Raw genomic sequence first — 19,195 nt, forward strand, 5'->3', positions numbered from 1 at the left:
TGTCAAGGGAACCCATAAGATGCAAATTAGTAATTAACAACGAACTAATTGAACAAGTCTCGAGATTCCAATATCTGGGAATCGAAATATGTAGTTATGGAGATGTTAAAGAGAGCGTCCGAAACAAGCAAATAAAGCCAATTACGTGTCAGGATGTCTGAGGGATGTCATCTGGAGAAACAAAGATATGAGGCTGGAAGGGAAAGTACGCGTAAGTCATGTGTAAGACCGATCATGACGTACGCGATAGAAACAAGATGTGACACAGCAGAAACCAAGAGGATACTGAGAACATCAGAAATGAGAACGCTGAGGTCAATATCTGGAAAAACACTGAGAGACAGAATAACGAACGACAGAATAAGAGATCTCTGTAACATACAAGATATAGTACGGTGGGGAAGACAGAGACGACGAGAGTGGAATCAGCATGTGACGAGAATGGACAGCGAGAGAATAGCCCGTATAGCCAGGGATTCGAAGCCAACAGGCAATAGATCAATAGGAAGGCCCTTTAAAAGGTGGCGAGATAGCTGGCAGTCAACATCACAGCTACGAATACAAGCTCAAAATCGGTAAGGAACAGGCCAAGACGCCTAATATAAGAAGAAGAAGAAGAAGAAGAAGAAGAAGGACAAGAGATTTAGGAAATTCAAGATATTAAAAATGACCAATTTTTAAGGTAGTGCGTTATTTTCCTGGAGAAGTCTATATGTTACCGTTAAAACCCGATTTCAGTTAAAACCCGAATTTACTAGGTAAAACTAGTTTTAACTATGCGCTTTAGACAGTTCTAGTTTTAACTAGTCAAAACTACATTTGACTACTAAATTCAGTTAAAACTAGAAATCCCGAAAAAGTTTCATTGAAGGTACGATTTCGAGATCGACGGCAGACGGCAATTGTAGGCAGCAGTTGCAGTTGTCGCCAGGACGACGTCATTACTTTGCACTATTAGCGTTTGGCCACACGGGCGGTTTTTTACGGCCGCCGTAAGAGCAGTAAAAATCAGCGCGAAAATGGGTCCCACGGTGAGAATAGTAGATGACCAGACTGTTGCTGCGCGATATTTTACAGCTCAGTCTGGCCATCTACTATTCTCACCGTGGGACCCATTTTCGCGCTGATTTTTACTGCTCTTACGGCGGCCGTAAAAACCGCCCGTGTGGCCAAACGCTTAATTTGTATATTTCTTAGCAACTGACGTTCTGCCGAACAGCAGTTGCTAATAAATATACAAATTAATAGTGCAAAATAATGGTGTCGTCCTGGCGACAACTGCAACTGCCGCCTGCAGTTGCCGTCTGCCATCTGCCGTCGATGTCGGAATCGTACCTTTAGAGTAGTTTTTACCAGTTCAAACTAGGTTTTACTGAAATTTCCAGCGAATACCAGATAAAATCGTTGCGAGAAGAGTCAAATACGATTTGGCTTGTTCGGGGTAGGGTTTGTGACGAAGGCGGCCGGTCGGTAACAAACTAGTGTGTGCAATTGTTGATTTTTCTGCATCGTTTTTATTGGTTATATTAAACTACTGTGTATTATTCACCACGAGTGATAATGTCGAAGATCAGGTTGAGAAAAGAGATAAAAGAACGTGGAAAGAACAGGAACAGAACATGGAAAAGATTTTATAAAAGAAACAGAGCGAGAAGAAAGAAAGTTACTACAATGTTGTGACCAAAAGCATGTATAATAAATTAATGACCGAATTACAAGATCTGGAACTATCTGTCTGAGGCAAAACTAGTTCATGGAAAACCAAGTCACAGCCAGAGTCAAGGTTCAGTCGAGCGAGCTAACCAAGACATCGAGAAAATATTAGCAGCCTGGATGCAAGACAATAACACAACAACGTGGACAAAAGGACTGACATTTTTAGCGTTTACGATCTTGTTCAGTATTTTACGTTTTAGAGAAATTATTTTCAAACAACCGGGGTAGCAAAATATTTACCGATTTTTAATTAAATCTTGAAATTACTGAAAAGTTTAGTAAAACTAGTTTTTACTGAAATATGTTTAGTCTCAACTGCAATTAACTGAAAATATTTGATAATTCTAGTTTTCACTAGTTAAAACTAGAATTGTCTAAAGCCCATAGTTAAAACTAGTTTTTCCTAGTAAATTCGGGTTTTAACTGAAATCGGGTTTTTACGGTAACATATATATTAATCAGTCGGTGCGGTTTGATTTTTCCAGTTCTTCTTGCCAACCTGATGACGGGTAGACCTAGAAATACGTGTCAAAGGAGACTCGAATTGAATCAAAATGCAACCGTCTATGTTTATTTTGTTTCACGTTATACTCAACGCAGAGTACAGAATGATGGTGATTTAGATGGGTAAACTGTTGATGCATTAGTGGAATATAAATATTACGAGCATCGCCTTTATTGGCGTGATTACACTTTAGACCGGGGTGTATCGTCGCCCCCGCTAGCGAAATTATTCCGATTCGATAATATTTTTTTAAACAAATTCACAAAAATAATTTGTTCATTTCGAACAATATTTTTTTAGATAATTTGGGTCATTCTGAGCAAAAAGGTCTCGTGTCGTTTTTTTCTAAAATTGATTGTTGTCGAGTTTTATGCGATTAAAAATTTGAAAAATGCGAAAATGGCCATTTTCAAGGTTTAATAACTCAATTAAAAATTATTATTATGAAATTCAAAAAGTCACCAAATCAAGTTTCAAACCCCTTCTTAAAGGTCCTGAAGAGATTTTTGTCATTATTTTATTACAAAGCTGTTATTTTTAATTATTAATATTAGCGCTATAGTTTAACTGTATCGTCGCCTTCGTTAGCGAAACTATTTCGATCAGATTTTTTTGCACAAACTTACTCAAAAAGAGGTCATTATAACACATCCACAGGGTGCCAGGCGCTGCAATGGTCGAAAAATCATTTAAACAATTTTTTTTAACAAATTCAAAAAAAAAATTTTTCATTGCGAACGATTTTTTTAGATAATTTGGGTTATGTTGAGCAAAAAAGGTTTCTTGTGATTTTTCTCTAAAATTGATTGTTGTCGAGATATATGGCCATTTTCGCATTTTTCAAATTTTAAATCGCGTATAACTCGACAACAATCAATTTTAGAGAAAAATCACAAGAGACCTTTTTTGCTCAGAATGTCCCAAATTATCTAAAAAAAATGTTTGAAGTGAAAAATTATTTTTGTGAATTTGATTTAAAAAATAGTTTAAACAATTTTTCGACCACTGCACCGCCCGGCACCCTGTGGATATGTTATAAGGACCACTTTTTGAGTAAGTTTGTGCAAAAAAATCAAATCGGAATAATTTCACTAACGGGGGCGACGATACATCCTGGACAATAAATAGCTCTAATTGTTAATAATTAAAAATAACAGCTTTGTAATAAAATAATGACAAAAATCTCTCCAGGATCTTGAAGAAGAAGTTTGAAACTTGATTTGGTCACTTTTTGAATTTCATAATAATAATTTTTAATCGAGTTATTAAGTCTTGAAAATGGCCATTTTCGCATTTTTTAAATTTTTAATCGCATATAACTCGACAACAATCAATTATAGGAAAAAATCTCACAAGATACCTTTTTTGCTCAGAATGACCCAAATTATCTTAAAAAAAATGTTCGAAATGAAAAATTATTCTTGTGAATTTGTTACAAAAAAATTGTTCAAACAATTTTACGACTACGGCACCATCCGGCACCCTGTGGATATGTTATAAGAACCTCTTTTTCAATAAGTTTGTGCAAAAAAATCGAATCGGAATAATTTCGCTAGCGGGGGCGACGATACAGCTCGGTCTACTTGGGTTTTGCAGTTTACCTTAATCACTATCGACAATCATTTCATCTTTTATCGTTGGAAGTTGCTAAAGGCATGCGTTGGTATATTTTAATATATTTACCAACTAGTCGGAGCGTTTTGATTCAGTTCATTCTTCTTAGGAGCCTCTTTGATGACGGATAGACCTAGAGACACGTGTCAAAGGATGGTAAGAGACTCGAATTGATCGAAACGCAACCATCTATGTTTATTTTGATTATCTATATATTTCTTTGTGATATATTTAGGGCTGAGAAAGAATGGGGTGATGGAATTAGAGGATTGGCACTTTCGGCAGCGAGATTCTCGTTGTTACGTTTAGAAGAAGGACCGCCACATACAAAGAATTGGAGACCACAGATTTTGATTTTAGTAAAGTTAACCTCGGATTTATTACCAAAGTACAAGAAATTATTTTCTTTTGCTGCTCAGCTGAAAGCTGGTAAGCATTACTCATTTATATTTTTTCGTGATTCAATTTTACTATTATAAGTATAGTTGCGGTAAGAAATATTGTAGAACGGTCAGGCGGTTTTACTTTAAGATATAGTGCGGCGGCTGGTTTTCCTGTTAATTAAATATGTAATTGAAAATATTTTTCTTATTGAGGTATATACCGTTAAATCAGAACATATCGTATGTGCTAAAATTAATTTTGGCCATTTTTTATTTACATTTATCCTTACAGGGACCCTCCCTCTTACCGAATGCTTACATTGATTATAAATGTAGAATAGTTTTTGTAATTATTCTTGTTATTGTTAAAATTATATACACTGAAAGAACTTTATAAAAACAGAGCTACTTAAATCTAAAATTAATGTAAGTATACTGTTCAAAATTTTTAAAATTCAGCAAAAAATGGAAGCATGGCCCCGCTCTTTTTATCTATTTCAAAAACACAAAACCTAAAAATATAACACATTTTTCAAAACTAGAATCTTTTCATTACAGCCTCATAAAAATGACGTTGCAGGGTTCAAAAGCCGCAGTCAGAGTAGATGGAGAACTGACCCCCCTATTTGACATCAACATGGGAGTTAGACAGGGAGACGCTCTATCAACCATGCTATTCGACCTAGTTCTTCAGACAGTTTTGAGACAGTCATCAGAAAAACCAATTTAACCGGCCATATAAACACCAAGACAGTAAAAATTACTGCATATGCTATGCAGCTATCATTAGTAGGAATAAGCCACGGCTAATGGAAGCGTTCAAAGAAATTTATCCTGAAACACGAAAAAGGGGGCTTAAAATAAACGAAGCAAAAACTAAGTATATGACCGTCAAAAGAACACCTGACAATGAAAATTATATCACAATAGACAACGATACTATTGAACGTGGGGATGCCTTCACATATCTTGGCACAGAATCAATCAGAAGAATTCCGTAAATAGCGAAATTAATGCACGTATTTCCAGCTGGAATCGTAATGATGTAATGGAATCGATCTGGGTAATCACGAAAAGGGATGAAGCCCAATTCAGGATATTCGAGAGAAAAATATTAAGAAAAGTATATGGCCCGGTGCAAAAGGAAGACGTCACATTGAGAATCAGGAGAAACAACGAGGTTAATGAATTGAATGAAGGTTACGATATTGTACGATTTGTGAAAAGTCAAAGACTGTCATGACTGGGACATATGCAGAGACAAGACGATGAAACGACAACAAAGAAAATATTATAATGGAAGCCGATAGCAATGTGAAAAAAAGGAACGCCCAGAGCGAGATGGTTGGATGACGTGGAAGACGACCTGAAAACCATGAACAAAAGACAATGGAGAACAAGGGCACAAGGGAGATCCGAGTGGAACCACATAGTCAGACAGGCAAAGACCCATCCAGGGTTATGATGCCAGAAGAAGAAAAGGAAGAAGAAGAAGAGAGAAATATTATACTTGTAATTTACCGGAATATTAATTTCATAACACAACAATCAACAAGGAATCATTTAAAACACTTATACACTTAATTCATTTTCTCCTTCTTTCGGATTTTCTGCTTTTCTGCCTCACTATCATGATTCACGTCAATAATTTATTTATTTCCATCATTAATATGGAAGCGGCCAATATTATAGTATCTCCAAAATATCTAATTCAGCAAACATTTTACACTCTTCTAAAGGACTGCTTCCTAACTAAAACGCTTCGCACAGGCATCCGGTCGGTTGAAACACGAGAAGGAATCGAACGTCGCCGCATTTAAAGCTTTCTACAATATATGTTACCGCGGGTATACCTATGTATTTAAATATATTTAAGGTATGTATTTAAATTAGGTATGTATTTAATTTTAGGAAAAGGTTTAACTATTTGTGCATCTGTAATTAACGGTGATTTTACAAGATCATACGGTGAAGCTATGGCTGCCAAACAGAGCCTCAGTAAAACAATGGAAGAAGAACGGGTTAAAGGATTTGCAGAAATTTTAGTAGCAAGGGACATAACAGAAGGCTTATCCGATTTGTGAGTATAAAATTTTTTACAGGATTACGAGTACTATACCACTGTCTGAAATTTTCATGATGTAGACGTTAGTTTGGTAAAGTTTTTGCCATATCGTACTCCATATTACTTCTCAATGTTAAAAAAAATACACGGTTGTACTATTTTAATTCTCTAAATCAGGAATTCCCAATCATTTCCTTACATTGATTCTTTGCAAAATGAAAAGTTCTTCAATCATCAACGATAATAATAATAATTAGCACGTCGAGCCTAGTAGGCTCATGGCTTAATTGACCATTCTCCTCCATCCGTTTTTGCCCATGGCTTTGAACCTCCAATTTGTGACGTTAAGTCTTTTTAGATGATCTTCTACATCCATTTTCCACCTTGTTCTGGGTCGACCTCTTCTCTGACGTCCTCCAATTGTACTTGACAGTAGCATTTTAGGTAGTCTACCATCCTCTGTATGTATCCTAGCCATCTTAGTAGTGATGTTGATTATAGTTACTTTCGAGTAATCATTACAAATCGTTACTTTTGTATAAAGTAATCATTTTTACAGTATTCGTTACTTTGATTACTTTTGTTACTTTTGTATTTAAGTACCGGTAATCATATGGAGAATCGCATTTCTCAGTACATATTTTGCATTAGTAGGATATTTTGATTACTATGATTACTTTAGTATTTGAGTACCGGTAATCATATCGAGAATTGCATTTCTCAGTATTTCGTATAAGATCCGATTTAACAACGACCTTCACCAATCTATTTAATGGATAGAAATTAAATGATATGTAATCCATTATGTTAAAAATTATTAAAAAAACAAGGGTGCCCGACATAATTTTGTCCAGACTAATTTATAATTAAAAATGATTTTTTTTATAAATTCTACTAATTTTTTGGCCCGGGCAAATATTATTTTAGATTTTTGGATCATAACAATAAAATACACATAGACCAAGGCATTTAGGAAAAAATAGATGATTTTTAGGGAAATAGTGAAATAGGAAAAAGTTTTCAATAGAAAAATGGGTAAATGCATAATTATAGTATAAAACGCATCCAAAAGTACATAAACATTCAACTATGATTAAATTGAAAAGCATAGGACTCAATGAGTCTCCCTGTCTTATTCCGCTGCCTATATCTATAGATTCTGTAAGTTGTTCATCTATTCTTACTTCCATTTTGTTGTTATGGTAGATTTTTTCAATAGTTTTTATGGTATCTAAGGGAAATTCTCTATTATACAGAAGTTGGATTATATCTGTGAGTCTTAACTCTACTCTGTCAAATGTTTTCTTCAAGCCAATCAGACATAGAAATGCTGGTCTATTATACTCTAGTGATTTCGAAGTAATTTGCTTTATGACGAATATTGCATCGTTACACGATCTTCCAGTACGAAAACTCTGTTGTTCATCTGCTAAACTTATCCTCTGACTCATTAGGTCTTGTAAAAATTTAGTTGTAAGTTTTAGGGTAGTTGATACCTCTGTAGTTTTCTGGATGCTTTTATATCCTTTTTGAATAGTAGAATTAGTTCGTTTGTTCTCCATTCTTCCGGTATTTGATTGTGTTTTACGATTTTGTTAATTAATGTTGTTAATTGTTCTGTCGTTGCTGCTCCACAATATCAGTAATCTCGAGTAACCTGTTTGCATCAATTAAGTACCCTCGAAACTCTAGATGACGTACCTTAGCAGTAACCCTGGGCACCCAGGTGCTTCGGAGGTCGATTCTGATTACATATTCGTGTCCAGTGACCCCAAATACCACGAAATAAGAAAATCTGGCCCATAATATACTGATTTTAACATCTTTATGCATTTTTCGATGCGTTTTATACACTTTAAAATTTAATAATGCATTTCCACCCATTTTTCTATTGTAGACTTTTTTCCAGACGTCATCCTAATCCTAAATACAATGCAAAAATTTGCAAGTCTCTAGGTACCTACTATGTATATTTAAAAATAGATTCATTCCTGTGTTTTTAGTGTTAAATGCCCTGGTCTAATAAAAACAATGCCATACCTACATGTAAAATTAAAGTTGATGATCACAGTCTAGAAATATTATCATTTCTACATTTTTTCCGATCAATCTAAGCTAGGTATTTTTTTTTCTAGGCCTGATAAGAATAGTGTGTACTTATTATTAAAATGTGTTGCATTTTTAATATCAAAGGAACAAACATCTGTGAATTATCTACCTCGACAAATCGTATTTTATCATATAGACATCTGTTTCTGGGTGCATGCTTTGTTAAATGATTTACGTCCCTCTGTTTCAGCTACTTCTCAGCGCCCTGTAATCCTATAAAATTCTCCATAACCTTCGCCATTCATAGATACAATTTTAGTTAACTGCACTGATACCGAACACTCGTGGAATACCGGTCCTATTCCGATATCAACCGATTGTAGATACAATACTCAAATAGGTACTCGCTCTGATACGATTGGTACGAAGTAACGAAGTAATCAGAGTAATCAAAGTAACGATTTGCCTCTCTGTACAGTAATCGTTACTTTCGGTATTCGTAAGTAACGAGTACTTTGTAACGAATAGTGACTTTTTCAACATCACTACATCTTAGTCGTTGTGTTCTTATTACTGCTAGTATGCTAAGCTCCACATAACTCTCTCAGATCTTCATTTGTCCTTCTGATTCAAAGACAGTTCTCCATTTGTCCTCCAAATATTTTCCTTCGTACTTTTGGTTTCCATATCTGCACCATTTCTTGTTGCTTTTTATTTAATGTCTATGTCTCTGATGCAGAAGCAAGGATACCTACCATTTTAATATTCTTTAACTTGACTTAAAATTTATGTTACGACAACGCAGAATAGATACTCAGTGCATCATACATTACAAGAAATAAATTTTTGCTTCGGCCGAAGATTATGCATTAATCATAAAATCAAAAGTAAAGCTGGAAAAAAATATTCAGAAAAATAGAATCATGAGCCAAAAGCATTTTGCACTCTTCATAAGAGAATAGACTAGATAAATATGAGATGGCGATATGCAGGAAGATGAAACTAAACGCTTCGAAATAAGAACAACAGGATCACTACAGAAAGAAAAGATGAAAATGAAGAATAATGAAACAAAGGATACCGTTTCAAAATTAGTAACAAACAAGGCTCATAATGAAAAGGCAATAGAGAAAATAATTACAAGAGGAAATAAAGCAAAAGAAACACTAAATAACATGTTGGCGTCTAAGTTAATATCTAAAAAGAATAGCTTTTAACTTTAACACACTAAAGGCAAAAACGCATTAGAGAGTCGCGGACGCTACTCGTCGCGAACAAGACAGTAGACAACTTGAGATTCTCATTAAAGATTGAATCAAGTCCTCGTCCCATTCGCTACTTCCAAATGCGTTCATGAAGACGTAAAGAATGCTAGACTAGTCCGCGACGAGTCGAGTCGCATCCGCGACTCTAATGCATTTCGGCCTTAATAGACACTGAACTAATTTAAAAAGTTTGGTCTTCTTGAGTCTTCTTTCCCGATGCGTATTATCAAGGAGATGGATGGCCTCGATGTTCCCATGTTGTAGAAGTCGCTATTCATGATTATTTGCGGATTTGCATAATATGATCTTATTAATAGTTTTTACATTTAGGTCCAGATATGAATCTGGCCTGTGGATGTTGGCAATTTCCTGTTAGCTTCTCCATAGTATTCTTCAACAGCCAGAATGGAAGTATCATCTTTCAATTTTGCAATAGTGTCGTGTTCAAGGTTAGGAATAGCACTAGGGTACAGTACACCTGTCAAGCACACTATTCAACATAGTAGTAGAGGGAACAGTCAAGGCCAGCGGAATTAAAGGAACTATAGTTCACTCCTCAACACAAATAGTAGCATATGCAGATGACACAGTTCTTATGGAAAGAGACAAGGAAAGATTAAAAGAAGCAGTAACAACTCTGGCAAATGAAGCACGGAAAAGAGTGCTAGAAATTTACGAAGGAAAAACAAAATATCTACTCTGTTCTAGAAGAGAAGTTAACAAAACAAGAGAAATCAAGATAGAAAACTACACTTTTAAAAGAGTTCAACAATTTAAATATTTGGGAGTAATTGTGAACGGCAAAAATAAGAGAAGTGAAAAAGTAACGGAGCGAACACTAGCAAGCAACAAAACCTAGTGTAGATATCATAGGCTAATGAAGGACAAGAACTTATCCAGAAATACAAAACTGAAAATATACAGAGTTGCAATCAGACCAGTAGTTACATACGCAGTAGAGACAATATGCCTCACAGTTAAAGATAAAGAAAGATTAGGAATATTCGAAAGAAATATCCTAAGAAGAATTATGGATTCTATAAGAATGGAAAACGGATAAATGAGAAGAAAAATGAACCATGAACTAAGAGATCTAATGAAGGGAGAAGATGTAGTTAGATGTTGTTCTGAAGCTATTTTCTTGTGGCATTTTTATAATCAAGTATATTCAAATGGGAAATAAGCCACAATTTTACCTAAAAATGATTTTATTAACGTTTCGATGCCCAAGTCGGGTGTCGTTGTCAAAATACAAAATAATACTAAATAAACAAAAATGTTGTTGCTTAGTAAAAAATTCTTCTAATAATTTATTTAATCTGACTCATTTATATCGGCAATTCAGACACGTATTCATTTATATCGTTCAAGTAGACGACTTTAAAATGATATTGCCAATATTGATGAGTTGCGTTCCTGGGACGACTTTATTAAAAGATAGTTCATTCGATTACATGAAATCAATCCCAACTCAAGAATATCCGCCACAAAAAACATAGCATGTGATCTGTCTTTAAAAAGACAACCCAATGCAACGGTGGCACTGAATGGAATCTCTAACGCGAGAATTTCAGTGCCACCGTTGCATTGGGTTGTCTTTTTAAAGACAGATCACATGCTATGATTTTTTGTGGCGGATATTCTTGAGTTGGGATTGATTTCATGTAATCGAATGAACTATCTTTTAATAAAGTCGTCCCAGGAACGCAACTCATCAATATTGGCAATATCATTTTAAAGTCGTCTACTTTAAAATGTATAATACGTGTTTGAATTGCCGATATAAATGAGTCAGATTAAATAAATTATTAGAAGAATTTTTTACTAAGCAACAACATTTTTGTTTATTTAGTATTATTTTGTATTTTGACAACGACACCCGACTTGGGCGTCGAAACGTTAATAAAATCATTTTTAGGTAAAATTGTGGCTTATTTCCCATTTGAATATACTTGATTATGTAGTTAGATATATTAAAGCGCAGAGACCGAGATGGCTAGGACACAAAAAGAAAAACAAACGTACTGATTAAGAAGGTCAGCAGATAGAAGCCAAAAACTAAAAGACCAAGGGGAAGACCCAGAAAGAGAAGGGAGGACCAGATCATGAGGGACATCAAAATCCTGAAAGTGGGAAACTGGAGGGACTACATTTAGCCATATCGAAAAAGAGTGTAAGACAATTGTAAAGAAAGCCAAGTCTACAACAATCTTTGAAAATAGACAAGAACAATGCGGATTGATTCACCGCAAAAGACGAATCAGAAAGCTCTAAGTAAGAGCGGCAAACATTCCATCCAGAATGGGAAACCTTGATGGTGATGACATTAGATAAAATATTGGACCTAACACACCACCTTGCGGTACTCATGTCTTAATTTCTATTAGGTTCTTCTTCTTTTTGATGTGCCTATCCGTGACGAATGTTGGCTATCATCATGGCAATCTTCACCTTATCTGCAGCAACGCGGAAAAGCTGCACAGATGTTGTGTTGAACCAGGTTCTGAGGTTTTTTAACCAGGATGTTCTTCTTCTTCCTGGAACTTGCTTTCCAAATATTTCTCCTTGCAGGATGGCTTGTAGAAGGGCATATCTGGATTCATTTCGCATAATGTGTCCAAAGTATTCCAACTTTCGAGATTTGATGGTGGTCAGTATCACTCGGTTCTTCCCCATTCTTCTAAGGACCTCCTCATTTGTGACCCGATCAGTCCATGGAATTTTAAGAATTCTCCGATATAGCCACATCTCAAATGCTTCCAACTTTCGGCACATACCCTCGTTCAAGGTCCATGATTCAACACCATAAAAAAGGACAGAGAAGACGTAACATCTCAACATTCTTACTTTTATACCAAGAAAAAGGTTGTGGCTCTTGAAAAACGCGCCCATACGGTTGAACATTGATCTAGCTTTTCCGATGCGCGCTCTTATCTCTTGGTTGTTGGTCCATTCTTCATTTATTATGGTGCCGAGGTAGTTGTAGTGCCTCACTCTTTCTACAGGGGTTTGGTTGACATAGAGTTGACCTTCTGTTATCTTTTTCTTTCTGACGATAATAAGCTTTGTTTTCTTTACGTTTATATTGAGTCCACATTGTTGACTATAATACGTGATTTTGTTCATGAGGACTTGTAGGTCCCCTAGGTTGTCCGCAAATACTATGGTGTCATCTGCATATCTGATGTTATTTAGCCGGTACCCGTTTAGTAGAATACCTTTTTCAGTTTCGTGCAAAGCTTCGATAAATATTCTTTCAGAGTAAAGATTGAAAATTAGGGGGACAAAATGCAGCCCTGCCTCACTCCACGCATGATTTTCACATATTCGCTATGTTCACCGTCAACTTTGAGGTTTGCAGGCTGATTCCAGTAAAGGTTTCTAATTATTTTCAGATCTTGGTTGTTAATTCCTGCTTCTTTTAGTATTTGCATCATCTTGGCGTGTTGTACTCGATCAAACGTCTTCTCGTAATCAACCAGACATGCGTATACGTCGCAATTGACGTCTCTACATCTCTGGAATAAGACTTGTATTGAAAACAAAGCCTCTCTCGTACCAACAACATTTATGAACCCGAACTGGTTGAGCGAAATTTGACTTTCACATAGCTTGTAAATTCTCGTATGGATTACCTTTAGGAACAATTTTAGGAGATGACTCATCAAGCTTATTGTACGGTATTCTTCGCATTTTTTGGCTCCTGTTTTTTTTTTGGAACTGCAATAAACTCAGACTTCAGCCATTCTGTTGGTATTTCTCCAGAGTTGTATATGTTGTTGAATATCTTTGTGATTATTTCTATTGATTCGTTGTTTATCAGTGTAAGTAGTTCTGCTTGTATATTATCGGGACCTGCTGCTTTGCCATCCGTTAGCTGTGTTATGGCAGAATAAACTTCCTGCTGTAATATTCTTGGCCCATCATTTACCTCTTCTTCTAACTCAAAGGTGTTATCTCTTTGGTCTTCAAATAGTGTTTCTAAATATTCTTTCCACGTTCTAATTTTACTCTGTTTGTCTAAGATGATGTTTCCGTCAGAATTAGTTAGATTTCCTCTCTGTCTCCGTCTTAGTTCACCTGTGAGTTCTTTAACTTTCCTATGTACATTGTGACTATCGTACTTTGACTGGAGAGTCTCAATTTCTTGGCATCTCTCCATTGCTTCTTTTTCTTTTGTTTCTCTAATTTTCCTTCTTATTAATATATTGATTGTTTTATATGTGTCGGGGTCATTTTTGGCATTTCTTCTCTCGTCCATTAGTTTCAGGATCTCATCTGTCATCCATAATTTCTTCTTGGTTCATTTATCTGCCTTTAAGTGTTTATCCTTTACATTTTGAACTATTTCGGTCATCTGTTTGATCATTTGTTCTTCGTTCGATTCGTCTCTAATTGCAGACACTTGCTCGTATAACGTGGCTTGGACCCTCATTTTCGTGTCAGGGTCTATTAGGTTATAATATGCATATTCTTAGTTTATTTGTGCTAGTAATAAATTTAACTTATAATTAAGGCCCTCGTGCCAAACTGTATAAAATGCATGGACTACGACTAAGAAGACAATTAAGCTTGTTTTCCTTTAATTAATTTCTAATTATGTGTGTGAGTATATGCGTCTAATTGATGTGTGAATATTCAAAATTTAATTATCTTCGTCAAATTTCTCAAGACACGTCAGTAGTTGAGAGTGGGAAAATACATTTGAGAGCAAAAAAATCGAATTACTCGATGAATTATAGTTTATGCTTAGTAATTCCATGTTGTGTTCTTTGAATTAAAACAACAAGTGCAAAAAATGTTGTCTATTATAGAGCTTCCAAAAAATAATTATTGTTTTATTAAAAATTGGCAGCGTGTTGTAAAATTTGCCTATTTCTGTATGATATATGGAATGCAGCAAACATTGTAACGGGCATGTTCTACGCAATTTAGACCTCTATGAATTTGACGGTGGTCGTCTCAGTCGCTTTTCAAACGTTGACTTGTGTGTACACTTCGAAGTGCAGTAAGTGAATATTTTACAAAACAGATACTTCACCAGTGAAGGCGGTCCAGCTAATTGCATAATTACGAGAGGGATATAGTCAGAGGCCTGTCGCCCGTCCATCCTTATGACGCAGTCAGTAGACCGGTAGCTACAGTCGACGACCATATTCGGGTCGGTGACATGTAATGACAGAGCAGGATGGTCGGTTTATTTTCCTGAGTGCCTTGCGGAATCGCCACGTGACGGAGTTGAGCTTCAATAATCCTCGAAGAATGTTCGAGATGTCACAGTCACTCAGTGAAGAGTTAGGAGAAGGCTTACGGCTGCTACTTTGACTCCCAGACGAGCTAACACACGGCCCAATTTGAACGCACGTCAGAAACAAGGTCGACTTCAGTTTACCCGAGAACACGTCAATTGGGACCTTGACCCGGAGGCCCGGAGAACGATTTGCCCAGTCCTGCAGTGTCGAAACAGTGAGATATGGAGATGGTTCGTATATACAGGGTGTAACAAAAATACAGGTGATAAATTTAATCACATATTCTGGGATCAAAAATAGTTCGATTGAACCTAACTTACCTTAGTACAAATGTGCATATAAAAAAAGTTAAAACCCTTTGAAATTACAAAATGAAAATCGATTTTTTCCCATATATCGAAAACTATTAGATATTTTTTATTGAAAATAGACATGTAGTATTCTTATGGCAGTAGCATCTTAAGAAAAAATTATAGTGAAATTTGGACACCCCATAAAAATTTTATAGGGGTTTTATTCCTTTAAACACAAAAGTTTGGGGTGGTTTAAGAGAACAAAACCCCCATAAAATTTTTATGGGGTGCACAAATTTCACTATAATTTTTCTTTAAGATGTTCCTGCCATAAGAATGCCACACGTCCATTTTCAATAAAAAATCTCTAATAGTTTTCGATATACTCGAAAAAATCGATTTTCATTTTGTAACTTCAAAGGGCTGTAACTTTTTTTATGTGCATATTTGTACTAAGGTGAGTTAGGTTCATTCTCACTATTTTTGGGCCCAGAATATGTGATTTAATTTATGACCTGTATTTTTGTTACACCCTGTATTTTGTCGTACTTTATATTTAGAAGAAAAAACAAAGCTTGTGTTCGTGCCCGGTGGTGGTCGCGGGGGGGGGGGGGGGGTTGGTAGCGGATCGTTGCATTACAGATATTCTCCAAGACAATGTTGTTCCCTATACCGGCTACAGGATAACGCTCGATGACACACAGCGCGGTTTACGAAATATTACCTTGCCAACACCAATATCAAATTGAATCAAAAAGTGAATTACACTATCAATGAATGAATTGGATCAAAAAGTAAATTACACTATCATACTAGGTGACTTTAATGCAAAACTAGGTCAAAAAATGGATCAAATGGAAACAAAAATCGGAGACTATAGATTTGGTTTAAGAAATGAACGAGGTCGTAAACTAGCTGAATATTTAGAAGAACAAAATTTGTAAGCCATAAACTCTTTTTTTTTTTAAAGAAGGCAAACCAGAAATGGACGTGGGCATCACCGGATGGTAGAACAAAAAATGAGATAGACTACTTCCTATCAAATAAAAAACATATCTTCGAAAACATCACAGCGTTGAACTCTTTCACCACGGGAAGTGACCATCGACTCTTAAGAGCACGAATATGCATTGACCAGAAAAGAGAAAGAAATAGAAGATTTAAGAAACAACCAATAATAGACCAACAAAAATTAAAGAAAATGGCGAAGCGTTCAGAGAAATCATTAAGGAAAATCTAATATTAAATGAGACAACAGACATTAATGCGATTAACACTACATTAAAGAATAACCTTATACAAGCAGGAATAAAGGTTGCTAAGAAAACCAAACAAAGAGACAACAAAATAAGCAGAGAAACGAGAAAACTTATGGAAAAAGACAACAACTTCTAGCAACAAACAGTAGATACAGCACAGAATATAAAAAACTAAACAAAACCATTAAAAGGAAGGTAACGGAAGACATCAGAAAATATAATGAAACAGAAGTAGAGAAAGTAATAGAAAGGTATCGCGGAGTAAAATGTCTAAACCCATCACTAGGAAAAAACGTCATAATATCACTTAAAAACAAAAATGGAGAGGAGCAAAGCGACTCAAGGGAAATAACAAATATAGTAGAATCCTTCTATAGCGAATTATATGACACAAAACAGGAGCCTGATAATAACTCAAAAGAAAATCTAAAAAGAAGAATCAAAAATGTCAACTCTGAAATTCTACCCTATAGACTTCCATGAAATCGAAACCGCCCTATCTCAAATGAAAAATAACAAAGCTGCCGGTCCAGATGGTATCCTAGCTGAAATGCTTAAGGAAGGTAACCAAGCTATTATAGGGGAGCTAAAACTCCTATTTAATATATGTCTACACAAGGCAGAAATACCTCACGACTGAAATGAGAGTATTACAATACTGCTATTCAAAAAAAGGAGACAAAAGAGACTTAAAAAACTACGGACCTATCTCACTACTCTCACAAATAATGTACAAACTCTTTATTAAAATTATAACCAATAGATTAACAAATAAAATGGACAGTTATCAGCCAGTTGAATAAGCAGGTTTCAGAAAAGGGTTTAGTACCATAGATCATCTCTCTATGAAAATATTGATAGAGAAGGCAAACGAATACAACCTAGATTTATGTTTAGCCTTTGTAGACTATGAAAAAGCGTTCGATAGTGTCGAGATATGGGCGACAGGAAAAGCTCTAAATAACAGCAGAATCGACGCCAGGTACAGGCAACTCTTACATAACATCTATAAAACAGCAACTATGACAGTCGAATGGGAAAATAAAACAAACAAAACTAATCCCATAGAAATACGTAGAGGCGTAAGACAAGGAGATTTAATATCCCCAAAACTCTTCACAGAGTTTTGGAAAAGCGCAGCCAACGACAGACGGAAATGTAAAGATTTGGGGAAGGCCTATGTCCAAAGTTGGATAGAAATGGGCTTAAAGAAGAAGAACACCAATATAACAACAAAGGACTGACCTTCGTTAAGTTTATAAAATACCTCCAACATCAAGGGATGAGATGAAAAATAGAATACAAAGTGTATTTCGATGTGTTAATTTACAAATGCTCCGTAGAGTAAGTAGCTCATTCAATGATCGTTTTTAGGCCTACATAAATGTGTTAGGAGATAATTTTGAACACCTTATGTAATTAAATGTTAAAAATATTTTATTAAAAGTAGCTTCTAATTTTTTCAAACATGTTTTTTTGCAAAATGTATTACTGATAAATTATGTTTCGTTCTTTATTTGTTACATTGTTACATTTACATACAAAAGTAGTGTTTAATTGTCTTCACAAAATATTGTATTTTGTGTTTGTGTGTTTTTTTGTAAAATTTATTACTAAGTTTCTTTGTTTATTTGTTGAATTTACATAAAAAGATAGTTTTTAATTGTTTCAAAAATGTTGCATGTAGTGGTTGTGTTTTTGTTTGTAAAATGTATTACTAATACATTATTTTTATTTCTTTATTTGCTACAGTGTTACATTGATTACTGGATTGATAATCGGTAATCTTCAATTGTCAATTCAGTCATGGCTTACTTAAAATTTAGATAAATTTAAACACCTAAAATAATTTGCTCTGAAAAATGAAAATATCTCGAAAACTAATTAATTTGGGCATAGGGAATGTTATATAAAAATTAAAGACTTTTCAATAAAGATATAAAATACAGGGTGTTCCATTTAACATTACTGAGAAAATAATGTACTTGCGTTTTGACTCACCCTGTATTTGATATAAAGAAAATTAGCATTATCAATAATTCTTAAAAATTTTGACAATAAATAAAAAAATATGGCATTAATAAACCATTGCTGTTGTGCTTATTTTTATTTATACAGGGAGTTGAACTTGTTACGATTTTCATACAAAATTGGTTATAACTTTGTAAATACCCTGTATAACATTACAAACCTTTATATTTTTGTGATGGAGAAGTAACAGGATTTCGAATATAAAATAAAATATAGGGTGTTCTATTTAAAAAAACATAAGTTAGGTCTGCCACTGTGTTATCGAACACCCTGCAACATTCTAACTAATTTTGTAATATGAAGCTTAAAGGTGGCTAAAATTTTTGTTATTAACTTTTATTGCTATCTATTACTATAGCGGAGCTATTGAGCTTTACCCTACTAATCAATCACCCTGTATTCATTGCATAATGACTTTCATTCATAACATGTGTTTTCACATACAATATTAAGTTATCTTTCTTATGTTCTTTAAGTAACGTTTACACGTATCCAGTAACTGGCGCCAGTCTCACTGGAATGCGAGTGCTTGACTAAGATAGCGCTGGATAGGTTCGTTTACACGTATCCAGTAACTGGCGTCAATCTCACTGGCACTCTTATTAAAAATCCTAATACGGCCACTGAAACCACAGGTACGACAGCGCCAGCGACTGGAACGCTGTGTTTACACGTGTCTACAACCACTGGCACGGGGTTAGAGGGGACGCGGACGAGTGCCACTGGCACGAAAAATAGACCAGCCTTCTATTCCAGACAGCGC

At 35.2% G+C, this 19,195-nt stretch overlaps 1 protein-coding gene across 2 annotated transcripts in view; it reads left to right on the forward strand.

Annotated features, from left to right (window-relative positions):
* The window catches only part of LOC114329727 (solute carrier family 12 member 6), a 551,775-nt gene that overhangs the window by 469,279 nt on the left and 63,301 nt on the right, over window positions 1–19,195 (forward strand). For both annotated transcript variants that reach the window (XM_028278912.2, XM_028278916.2), the window contains exons 8-9: window positions 4,071–4,264; window positions 6,130–6,298. In XM_028278912.2, coding sequence (XP_028134713.1) covers window positions 4,071–4,264; window positions 6,130–6,298 — 363 coding nt within the window. The remainder of the gene's footprint in view (window positions 1–4,070; window positions 4,265–6,129; window positions 6,299–19,195) is intronic.

This window comes from Diabrotica virgifera, chromosome 10, assembly GCF_917563875.1.
Source record: "Diabrotica virgifera virgifera chromosome 10, PGI_DIABVI_V3a".
In the NCBI taxonomy this organism is placed as follows: Eukaryota; Metazoa; Arthropoda; class Insecta; order Coleoptera; family Chrysomelidae; genus Diabrotica; species Diabrotica virgifera.